The sequence below is a fragment of the Macaca mulatta genome, chromosome 4 (assembly GCF_049350105.2).
Source record: "Macaca mulatta isolate MMU2019108-1 chromosome 4, T2T-MMU8v2.0, whole genome shotgun sequence".
In the NCBI taxonomy this organism is placed as follows: Eukaryota; Metazoa; Chordata; class Mammalia; order Primates; family Cercopithecidae; genus Macaca; species Macaca mulatta.
Genome location: NC_133409.1, coordinates 98324336 through 98336947, shown reverse-complemented (window position 1 = coordinate 98336947; position 12612 = coordinate 98324336). Strand labels below are relative to the sequence as shown.

The 12612-nt window shown below is 37.3% G+C and overlaps 1 protein-coding gene across 10 annotated transcripts in view; it reads left to right on the top strand.

Annotated features, from left to right (window-relative positions):
• Positions 1-12612, top strand: part of ORC3 (origin recognition complex subunit 3) — a 72294-nt gene that overhangs the window by 13018 nt on the left and 46664 nt on the right. For 6 of the 10 annotated variants that reach the window (XR_013416301.1, XM_077999682.1, XM_015136914.3 and 3 more), the window contains 5 exons: positions 2276-2380; positions 3998-4149; positions 5417-5550; positions 8030-8189; positions 10304-10417. Coding sequence is in view for 9 of the 10 variants with exons in the window: in XM_015136914.3 (XP_014992400.2) it covers positions 2276-2380; positions 3998-4149; positions 5417-5550; positions 8030-8189; positions 10304-10417 (665 nt within the window). In the remaining variant the exon portion in view is untranslated. The remainder of the gene's footprint in view (positions 1-2275; positions 2381-3997; positions 4150-5416; positions 5551-8029; positions 8190-10303; positions 10418-12612) is intronic. The other 4 variants (XM_028847368.2, XM_077999681.1, XM_015136915.3 and 1 more) reach the window with 1 other exon arrangement.

Sequence of the window (12612 nt, the reverse complement as noted above, 5' to 3'; positions counted from 1 at the left end):
GTCTCTTTTATTTGTACAATTAAACCAACTATAGTTTATTTTACGTATTTTCAAAAACCAATAAAAATTCCTTATATCTTTACAGATGGTCATATGTTTGTAAATTAAAAGGAATTTATCTAGCTAATGTTCTCCTCAACTTTTGGTCAGAAGGGAAAATACATTTGTTTTACTCTTTCTTTATAGATACAAGAGTATATGAGATTTGGTAATAAAGAAACTACCAGTGTTAGTAGATTTGGTTTTCAGACTTTTTAAAATCATATCTTCAATGGAATTACTCTGTGACCTTAATTTTATTTTCCTGTGCATAGTTTTTCAATCTTAGATTTTTTCATTATATTCATATTAATTACCTACAAGGAGGTGTTTGGATGAATTGCACATAAATTGCTTTCAAGTTGCAGGTTGTAAATTAAGTACTTAAATAGCCATCATTAATATCTCATCTTTACCAAACATTTGGATTCCAGCACAATGGAAAAAATTTCTTTGTAATGTTAGCAAGTTTTCTTCATTCCCTTTGAAAACAAAGTTGAATTTATTTGGATTCCAAACATGCTCTTAATTTCTGCTTCAATTTATTCAAGATTTGTTATGCTAGTTAGCTCTGAGATAAGGAATTAATTCTCAACTTTAATGTACCCACAAATAACCTCCAGGGATCATATTAAAATGTAGATTTTGGTTAATGGGTCTGGGGTGAGGCCTGAAATTTTACATTTCTGACAGGATACCAGCTGATGCCCATATTGCTAGTCCCAGGACCACACTCATAAGACTCAAGGGAATTATTTTTATGATACTGTGGACCAGCTTTACAATGCAACATCTAAAAACTCTCCCATTTGATGAAAAACTGAGGCCCAATGATGGCCCACTTGTACCAAGCTAATGGAAAGAATGTTTTAAAAGCATGGTCTGAGGAGAACATTTTTCTAGTTAAACACATTGTTGATTATCTTGTTTGTGATAGACAAGTTCATTGTTTTATAATATAAATATAACGAATATAATGTTAGTAATAAATAGCTTATAGCCAGTCAGTGAAAGACAAGATAAACCAGTGTTTTACTGAACTTCTAAATTTGTTCAGGGATGCATTATTATAATCATAGACCATAATGCATGCTAGGAATAGTTTTGATATTTTCTATTTTCAATATCCATTTAAAAAATAGTCTGCTAATATTTTTATTCTTTGGCTCCTCTAGAAAAAAAAAAAATGGTTTATTATTGCTGGCATGGATGATTCTGAAATTTTTCTTTTTCTTACAAGCAATGAAAGTTTTGCAACTGTAACTCTTTGTTTGAAAGTGACTGCTGCTGCTATCTGCCTAAGCACCAAATGACTTTCTAGAAATCACAGATGGTTATGTTAGGGAAGATACCAGTTAACAGAATTTTTTTCCAAAGTAGTGGGAAATTTTTCACTCAAAAATTTGATAACTGTATGCGGTGCCCTGAAACTCTGCTTTGCAGAAATGAAAACCAGGGATTCCATAAATAGCAATAGAACCCATAGTTTTACTTTTTTGAAACTTTTATAGAGATAGGGTCTCACCACGTTTGCCAGGCCCGTCTTGAACTCCTGGCTTCAAGTGATCTTCCCAGAGTGCTGGGATTATGGGCGTGAGTTACTGCACCTGGCTAGTTTTAATTTCCTTAAAGAGCTTGTTATGAATTTGACAAAGCAATGAAATTACTTCTAAGATGTTTTCAAGGGTTGGCTGGGCACGGTGGCTCACGGCTGTGATCCCAGCATGTTGGGAGGCTGAGGCGGGTGGATCACTTGAGGTCAGGAGTTTGAGACCAGCCTGGCCAACATGGTGAAACCCTGTCTCTACTAAACTACAAAAATTAGCTGGTGTGGTGGCACATACCTGTAATTCCAGCTACTTAGGAGGCTGAGGCAGGAGAATCACCTGAACTTGGGAGACGAAGGATGCCGTTAGCCGAGATTGAGCTGCTGCATTCCAGCCTGGACGACAGAGCAAGATTCTGTCTCAAAAAAAAAAAAGTTTTCAAGTGCACCTCCCAGTAATTTGTTTGAAAGAGGAATTGTGCAAAATATCTTCCCTGACAAATATAATGCATGCCTTTGGATAGCTATTGTTAATGGATATCTCATTTATATAGTATATTTTCTTGGTTTCTGTCATTAATCATTTTTTTAAATGTTTTTACTTGTGAGTGCTTGATATGTTCAATAGCTTTTGTCATTAAATTATTATTAATAAAAATGGTGATATAATATTGATGTATTATCTCATAGGTGTGAATGTCACAGATCATGATTTAACATTCAGAAGTCTAACAGAGGCCCTTCAGAATAATGTCACACCATATGTAGTCTCATTGCAAGCTAAAGATTGTCCAGGTAAAATATAAATGCCATAATAACCTTGGTGAGATGCTACAGACTTGTTTCATCCTTTTCTCTCTTTTTCAGGCTTTCTTTATTCCTTTTTATTGGTGGAAAGAGCACAGTGCTATGTTTTGGGCAGGGTTAGGCTTGGGGCCTCTCAGAGTAATTGTGACTATTATAGAACTCTGCCTCCTTTTGCTGTCTTTATTCTGGACTCATTTCTGCCCTATCAGCTTAACTGCCGGTAGCAGTCCAGGCATTTTGCGAGATGCGTTCTTTAACCCAGTGAAACGTTTAATAAGTAGAAAGACTTAGGGCGGAAAGCTGAGAATTGGGGAATGAGGAGCTCTTGTTCATCTCAAAAGAGAGTAGACACGTGGGCTCATGTTTCAGCCATAAATCATCTTACTGTCCCGCTTTGAAAAGCCACCATGGTAAAAAATAGTCCATTGACAGAGCTAATCCTGAGCATGTGAACCCATGAAATCATAGTGTTCACACTCCTTTTCTTTTTTTTTTTTTTTTTTTTGGAGACAGGGTGTCACTGTGTTGCCTAGGCTGTACTACAGTAGCATGATCATAGCTCAGTGCAGCCCTGAACTCCTGGCCTCAAGCAATTCTCCCACCTCAGCTTCCCTGGTACCTAGGACTACAGGTGCATGCCATTACGCTCAGCTGCATTGTGGGGTTGTTGTTTATAGAGATTGGGTCTTGCTATGTTGTCCAGACTGGTCTGGAACTCCTGGGCTCAAGCAGTCCTGCCTCGGCTTCCCACAGTGCTGGGATTACATCTTGAGTCACCATGCCTGGCCATAATGTAGTAAAATTTGTTTGGATTTAGATTGATAAAAGAGATTTATGTGCTTATATTGCTTTCATATTTATAAACTGATTGAAATTAAGTAAAAGTCCTTAAGGGCATCTTTAAAAATGGCTATATGAAAGATTTATAATCAGTAAAATAATTCATATGACACTTGATTTTTCTTAGGGACCTTGAAAACTTTATTTTTCTGTGTTATTTAAATACATATTCCTAAAATTTATAGTTTGCTTGTCTACACATTTGTTTATGTGACCTTTTTATTATAGATAATATACATAAGTGGCCAGGAGTGGTGGTTCATGCCTGTAATCCCAGCACTTTGGGAGGCCGAGGCAGGCAGATCATGAGGTGAGGAGTTCGAGATCAGCCTGGCCAACATGGTGAAACCCTGTCTCTACTAAAAAATACAAAAATTAGCTGGGCATGGTGGCATGTGCCTGTAATCTCAGCTAGTGGAGAGGCTTGAGGCAGGAGAATCGCTTGAACCTGGGAGGTGGAGGTTGCAGTGAACCGAGATCCCGCCACTGTACTCCAGCCTAGGCGACAGAGTGAGACTACATCTCAAAAAAAAAAAAAAAAATTATAATATGCATAAGCTTTGGTCTAGTCTTAGTCTGAATTAATGCAGGTACTAATGAGCATCAATAGTTAATGTTAAATGTTATATTAGCTATATTGATGGTAAGTATAAAAAAACACATTCTACCAAAAAAGAGTAATATACTGATCAAGAAGTTTCAAGAGCTTTGGTTTTATTTATGGAAGAGGCAGAGATAAGCTTTCTTACTTTTTATATTCCACAGATATGAAACATTTTTTGCAAAAGTTGGTCTCACAGTTGATGGACTGCTGTGTAGATATAAAATCCAAAGAGGAGGAAAGTGTTCAGGTCACCCAAAGAAAAACACATTATTCAATGGATTCACTTTCCAGTTGGTATATGACTGTCACACAGGTAGATATAAACTGACGATTTTCTCCCCCAAGGAAACTGACATATGATTGATGTGGCTTGGAATAATATTAGACATAGTACTGTTTTGATCTAACAAGGATATGCTTCTGCAGCACTAGGTATTAATTTAAAAGTAGCTATTTTTCTAATGCTACTCAAATTTTAAAATCTTTTTTACTAGTATGTAGCCTAATTCCTGGTAAGTGCTTAGGTTTTTACAAGGACATATTTGTGGGAGAATGTCCTCTAATGACAAAAACAGAGCATCAGGAATTGCCTCTGTTGCAGGTTCCATCTCTGTGACAATAACTATAACTTTAATATATTATCTCTTGGGTTCCTCAGTGTTTGCTTTATCCGATAGAACCATGCTGCTAGTATCCACTGTCAACTTAGTTCAATGAAGAGTAATCATGGATTTTCTAAAATCTAATTTGTTTTATGTTTAGAGTTCTTAGGGAATCAGCGCTCTTTAAGTAAAGTATGTTCAACAAACAAATAAAAAGAAGTTCCATTCTACCATGACAGTCTGGTGAAAAAGAATAACCTAGGTTAACACTAGGTAACTGCGTCCTAAAACCATAGTCTTAGGTTATGGTGCTATGTACCCAGACAGTATAGGAAAAAAAAATACTGTGGTTACATTTTCCAATCAACATTTTTGCTGAAATCATCATAAGTGAAGTTTCATTTTGCCTTATATAGGGACTCAACTATGTCTAATACTTAACCAGAATACCTTATTTGCTCCACAATTTTGGACTTTCCAGAAATCAAATGCTACTTTCAGTTTGTGTCAGATATCTTTTTAAAAATTGAGATTGGACCAGATGATACCTAGTATCCATTTCAGGCTTGAAATTTCACGGTGGCAAAGTAGCAAGTACTACTATTCATTATGTTTTTTTCATTAAAAATACTAGTTCTCACTGTAAAGCAAAGCAGAATATAACTTTCTACCAATCGAAAAATCAATTTTGTAGAAAATTTTCTCTTCTTCCATGTTTTTTTCTGTCATTTCCTTAGCAGAAAATATAAATATTTCATATGAATTATAGAGTTTTACTGAACCTTTTTCTTCTTGGTTATTATTCCCATGTCAGACACAGAAAGATTCTAGTAACCTGAGTTTCTATTTATCATGTGGTAGGAAAAAAAACAGTGTTACTGTGAAATTTAAAGAGAGATATGTCAACATGTGGCATTATAACATTGTTTGGGTGGTAAGGCTTACCTTTAACTCTTTCTTTCTGCAATGGTTTAAAAGAAGACAGACCCAAAAATGCCAAGCAAAAAGAGGACTACTTCTAGTCAATGGCTGTCTCCTCCTGTTGTGGTTATCTTGAAGGATATGGAAAGCTTTGCTACAAAAGTACTACAAGACTTCATAATCATCAGCAGGTAGATGGTATATCGCCTGCTTTTATGAAAAATTCCCTTTTTAAGAAAATATTACTTTTAACTTGAAAAGTATAATCTTCATTTTAATACCAACTAGATAAAAATCAAAGTATTCAAATTCTTTATAATTGAATATTCAAAGACCTCCTATCAGATTTTCCATTTGCTTTTTGAGCCAAGAATGAGAATCAAAGGCACATTTAGCCAGTTTTAAATTGACATGGTAAGACAGTGTTAAATATGGTTTATCTCACCAAGATTGACTGTCTGTTACTCACCCATTAAGTAGGTAAACTAGTCCAGTTGAGGTTTTTGTTTTTGTTTTTTTCTTTTTTTTTGAGATGGAGTTTCGCTCTGTCACCCAGGCTGGAGTGCAGTGGTACGATCTCGGCTCACTGCAGCCTCCGCCTCCTGGGTTCAAGTGATTCTCCTGCCTCAGCCTTCTGAGTAGCTGGGATTACAGGTACCCACCACCACACCTGGCTAATTTTTGTATTTTTAGTAGAAACAGACTTTCACCATGTTGGCGAGGCTGGTCTCGTACTCCTGACCTCAGGTGATCTGCCTGCCTCAGCCTCCCAAAGTGCTGGGATTACAGGAGTGAGCCACCGTGCCTGGCCAAGTTGCGAGGTTTATTAGGTCTTATTTTCTGATACCCATCCATCCTTAGATGCTGTGAGTTACATACAGTTTTACTAAGCAAAAGTGTCTTCTAAATAACATGATCTTACATTTATGTAATATTTCTAGTGAGAAACTATTTTCATGATTGCATTGCATCTTCAAAACAATCATGTGAGACTCAGAATTGAAATTGAACCCTAATTTTAAAATCCAGTGACATGCATTTTCTGTGGTGTATTTTTTAGGGTGGAATTTATTTTGGCCTCTTCTATATGTCAACTTGCTTTAATAGTTATAGCTACATTTGACTAAAGCTATATATTTTGTTGAATAATTTACTAGTATACTTTATTTTATTTTTATTTTATTTTGGAGACGGAGTCTCACTCTATCCCCCAGGCTGGAGTGCAGTGGCGGGTTCTCGACTCCCTGCCACCTCTGCCTCCCGGGTTCAAGCAATTCTCATGCTTCAGCCTCCTGAGTAGCTGGGATTACAGGTGCCCGCTGCCCTGCCTAGCTAATTTTTGTATTTTTAGTAGAGACAGTGTTTCACCATGTTAGCCAGGCTGGTCTCAAACTCCTGACCTCAGGTGATCCACCTTCTTTGGCCTCCCAAAGTGCTAGGATTACAGACATGAGCCACCACACCCGGCTAATTTACTAATGTACTTTAAATTCCTACTTTGATAGGATCTTTTTTCCCTCATTGATTCTAAGAGTTCTAGATCCTAGGAGTTCCTTTTTTTTTTTTTTTTTGAGATGGTCTGGCTCTGTCACCCAGGCTAGAGTGCAGTGACATGATGTCAGCTCAGTGCAACCTCCACCTCCTGGACTCATACAGTCCTCCCTTCTTAGCTCCCCAAGTAGCTAGGACTACAGGCACATGCCGCCATGCCCGGCTAATTTTTGTATTTTTTGTAGAGATGGGGTTTTGCCGTGTTGCCCAGGCTGGTCTCAAACTCCTGGCCTCAAGAGATCTGCCTGCCTCAGTCTCCCAAAATGCTGGGATTACAGGCATGAACCATCGCACCCAGCCCAGATCCTAGGACTTTTCTTAATGCTAACACTGAACTGCTTAGCATGCTGGGAAAGTACACAGTACAAAATAGTGACAGAAAAGCTCTGCTTTTTTGGAGCTTAGACTTAATGACTACCTTAGCCATCAAAAGTGAGGAAGACTATAGATAGAGCTCAGACTTTGAATGAGAGATTAAATTGAATGGTATCTAACACCTCTTCTAACACTTAAGATTGTATAATCTTCAGCCCAGGCACCGTGGCTCACGCCTGTAATCCCAGTGCTTTGGGAGGCAGAAGTGGGTGGATCACATGAGGTCAGGAGTTTGAGACCAGCCTGACCAATATGGTGAAACCCCATCTCCACTAAAATTAAAAAATTAGCCAGGCATGGTGGCATGCGCCTGTAGTCCCAGCTACTCGGGTGGCTGAGGCCGGAGAATTGCTTGAACCCAGGAGGCGGAGGTTGTAGTGAGCCGAGATTGCACCACTGCACTCCAGTCTGGGTGACAGAGCGGGACTCCATCTCAAAAAAAAAAAAAAGAAAAAAGATTGTATAATCTTCGGGAAAACTTTCTGGACCACTCTGTTCTTATTTATAAAATGAGAGGATTTATTAAGAGATTGAATTCAGAGCTAGACTGTCTGGAAAGTAATTATTTTTCTGTTTAAAAGAAGAAAGTGAAAGACTTAGAAAATTTTAGTGTTTGCAGTGATAATCCTTAATAGTGTCTTATAAAGTAAGCATTAAAATAAAGTTTGTCTTATCTTGAAATATGATGTATTGAAATACATTTGCTAAATAAATTTCACTTTCGTGTCTTTCTTTCAAAACTAGTCATCATCTCCATGAATTTCCACTAATACTCATTTTTGGAATTGCCACATCTCCTATTATCATCCACCGATTGCTTCCTCATGCAGTATCATCTCTATTGTGCATAGAACTGTTCCAATCTTTGTCTTGTAAGGAGCACCTGACTACGGTACTCGATAAGGTAAAAAGAATAAGTTTTACCAGTGAAATAGGATGAAAAGAAAACTGCCAATAATAGCTTGTTAAGATAACTCTTAATGATAAGCCCCTACAACTCTGAGTACTATATTGAACATATTCTTTCACATACTTTAATATTTTTACTTAATAATTTTTGTAGTGTTTTATAGTTTTACAGTGATTTTTGTATATTACCTCTTTTGTACTTATCTCTTTTTATCTTTACTCAGTAAAAAATTATAGGTTTATAATGTAAATTTTTACAGAATTTGTAGACTTCCTAGTAACAATATATTTTGATTCTTACATTTTAGTTTTTCTAATTTTTATTTTTTTGAGAAGGCACCTAGCTCTGTCACCCAGGCTGGAGTGTGGTGGTGCGAGCTTGGCTCACTGCAACCTCCGCCTCCCAGGTTCAAGTGATTCTCCTGCCTCAGCATCCTGAGTAGCTGGGACTACATGTGGTGCGCCACCACGCCTGGCTAATTTGTATTTTTAGTAGACACAGGGTACCATATTGGCCAGGCTGGTCTGGAACTCCTGACCTCAAGTGATCTACCCACCTTGGCCTCCCAAAGTGCTGGGATTACAGGCATGAGCCACCACACCCAGCCTGACTCTTACATTTTGTATAAAATGATTTGAAATTTTTAATGGACTGTTTCCTAACTGATTTGTCATGCTGCTCATGACAACAAATAAATACAAACATTTTCCTAGACCTTAGCAACTAAAGTTAATTAACTGTGTTTCTACATAAATGCAAGTATGATTCTTTAATATTGACTGTATTAGTCTGTTCTCACGCTGCTGATAAAGATACACCTGAGACTGGGCAATTTACAAAAGAAAGAGGTTTAATGGACTCATAGTTCCACTTGGCTGGGGAGACCTCACAATCATGGTGGAAGGCAAGGAGGAGCAAGTCACATCGTACATGGATGGCAGCAGGCAAAGAGAGAGAGCTTGTGCAGGGGAACTCCTCTTTATAAAACCATCAGATTTTGTAAGACTTATTCACTGTCATGAGAATGGCATGGAAAGGACTTTTCCCCATGATTCAGTTACCTCCCACCAGGTCCCTCCCACAGCACTTGGGAATTCAAGATGAGATTTGGTTGTGGACACAGCCAAACCATATCATTGACCTTCCCCAAATTTCTTCTGGACTCACCTCCTTTAAGATGTGCTTTATGCTGCTTATTTAAGGTAAACTAATAACAGCCTGCCCACTAGCCACTTATACATGGATTTTGTTTTTTTGTTTTTTTCCATAAAGGTGATCTATAGACACTTTAAGGAGAATTTTTTTCAAACTACAATTTTTTAATTTGCTTGGCTAGGCTGGAAAGGGTGGCAAGCACCTATAATCCCTGCTACTTGGTAGGCTGAGGTGCGAGGATCACTTGAGCCTAGAAGTTCAAGGTTACAGTGAGCTATGATGCCACCACTGCACTCCAGCCTGGGCAAAAGAGCAAGACCTTTCCTCTACAAAAAAACACAAAAAAAAACAAAAAAAAACAACTTGGTTATAGTCAAATTCAATTGGCCTTTTACAACTATGCTTCTGTTTAAGAAGCCTTCTGTAGCTTTTCATTTTCAGATGTAAAACATTACTATAGACTATTGAAAATTAGCCGAATAATACAAATTCAGCTATTCTATACTTTTGTAATAGACATTTGTGTTAATTTTGTGTTTCTCATTCAACAATACATAATACGTTACTCCTTAATTTGAATTGGTAGGATTGAAAAAAATCTCATCTGGTAATAAGAATTGCCAAAGGCTGCAGCTTCTTCAGTAGTTTCTGGTGGGGAAAAAAAAAAGGATCATATAGTTAATAGGTGGCATTTTTTAAATTAGGAATTTGATGGAAGATGGTATAGATCTTTGGTTCTGAAGATATAGTATAAGTAGCTTCTTTTTGCTACTGTTGTATAAATTAACTTAAAATTTTTGTTGACATTTGAGCTTAAAAAAACCAGCTACTATCACACCTTTCGTAGTTAACTGTGTCATAGTATCATTCTTTGCCTCATTATTAATACTTAATATTTATGAAGAGTAAAGACTAACAAGGAGTGTGTCTCCCTCCCTTTTAATCTCTTTCAGCTACTTCTTACAACTCAGTTTCCCTTTAAAATAAATGAAAAAGTATTACAGGTTCTCACCAACATCTTTTTGTATCATGATTTCTCAATTCAAAACTTTATAAAAGGACTTCAGGTAAGAACACAGTAATGGGTTTGAAAATTCTCAAACTGATTCTAAATAATTTGCACAGTATTACAGGCTGTCTAGTGTGATAGACATTTTAAATTTCAAAGTCTAAAGTAAGTAAATTCCAGTTATTTTATTCTAGGTTCTACCATTCCTTTGTTAGCTTGAAGCAAAATGTAGAGAATACATTCATTAGGATATCAATAATGGGAAAAGACTTCTATTCCAGCAATTCTTAACCATTTTGGGGGTAGGGACAAGGGGATTTTTCTGGTTTGTTTCTGAGACTCTCATGAAAGCTTATGGACTTTTTCTACCAAGGAAATGCTATATATAAGGGGTCAGCAAACTTCTGTAAAGGGCCAGATATTAAACATTTTTAGCTTTTTTTTTTTTTTTTTTTTTTCCTGAGATGGAGTCTCACTTAGTTGCCCAGGCGGGAATGCAGTGGCATGATCTTAGCTCACTGCAACCTTTGCCTCCCAGGTTCAAACACTTCTGCCTCAGCCTCCCATGTAGCTGGGATTACAGGTGCGTGCCACCACGCCTGGCTAATTTTTGTATTTTTAATAAAAATGGGGATTCACCATGTTGGCCAGACTGGTCTCGAACTCCTGACCTCAGGTGATCACCCACTTCGGCTCCCAGAGTGCTGGGATTACAGGCACGAGCCACCACGCCCAGCCCATTTTTAGCTTTGCATGCTACATGTAGTCACTGCTATTGCTGCTTCTGTTTCTTCTTCTTTAATAATCCTTTAAAGATATAAAAAACATTTTTAGTTCCTGGACCATGCATGTGTGTGTGTGTGTGTGTCTCTGTAATTTGTATTCTGATACACTGGGAATGCATTTTCACTAGTTTCATGAATTGCCCGAAGCTGATTCAGGAATTTAGCTTCATGATATATGCTGTAACCTAAACAGATCCCCATTCTCCAGTTGTTTAAAAGTTAGTATTATTTCCTTTTCTTGGCAGCTACATAAGTGTAGTCATTGTGAACACATGCCAGTTGTCTAGTGCATTAAAACCTATATATTATGCCAGGCACAGTGGCTCATGCCTGTAATCCCAGCATTTTAAGAAGTCAAAGTGGCAGGATCACTTGAGCTTAGGAGTTTGAGACCAGCCTGAACAACATAATGCAGCCTCATCTCTACTAAAAATTTAAAAATAAGCCAGGCGTGGTGGCTTATTTACAGAGTCCCAGGTCCTTGGGAGGGTGAGGTGGGAGAATCACATGAGCCTGGGAAGTCAAGGCTGCAGTGAGCCGTAATTGTGCCACTGCACTCTAGCCTGGGCGACAGAGCAAGAGACCTGTCTCTATAAAAAAAAATTCTGATTTTAAAAACCTATATATATTAGTAACCTTTGGTGCAAAAGTTCAATTTGATAATACTTCATCTTTGTGTAGTGCCTTGAAGATGATAAATTATCATGTTTTCTTGCTTCAAAAAAAGATTGCAGTGTTTTCTTTGGCTAATATGTATCTTTTCCTCCCAACTTTGACTTTTTAAAGCGTATTTTAAAGGAATAAAGCATTATTTACCTTAGCAATGTGTAGAATTAAATGATATTAAGATAAAACTTCCTAATTATTTCTTTCATTTCATTTCATTCATTTACTCATAAATATTGTCAACCAAGCACTATGCTGAACCCTGAAGATACAGATCAAAAAAGAAATCTCTGCCTTAAAATTGTTCTTTGTTTAATCATGGAGGCAAAAGAGTAAACCCACAAGTCTGAGTAGTCAATGCTATGAAAGAAACATGCCTTGGGGTTCCATAGGAGAACAGAAGTGTATTCCTAAGAAATAGGAGCTAGCCGGGTCAGAATTTCAGGCAAAAGCAACAGTAGAGGAAGAGAGATCTGTTAGAATGCTATTGCAGTAATCTAGACAGGACATGACAAGGACTTAAATAAACTAAGGTAATGGTAGTGGAACTAGAAAGGAGGAAACAAATTTGAGGATGAGATCGAATCAAAAAACCTGGTGACTAAGTAGGTGATAGGATGTTTTTTTGTTTTGTTTTTTCTTACTTGAAGCTGAAAGGATATTTAAGAGAGGAACAAGATGACACATACTCTAGCTTGGCAGATTGGAGGTTAGTACCGTTTATTAACTGTACATGTTAATACATAGCAAAGAGCAAGGTTGTTGTGAGAAAAGGATGAGTTTCTTTTTGTATATGGTTAAT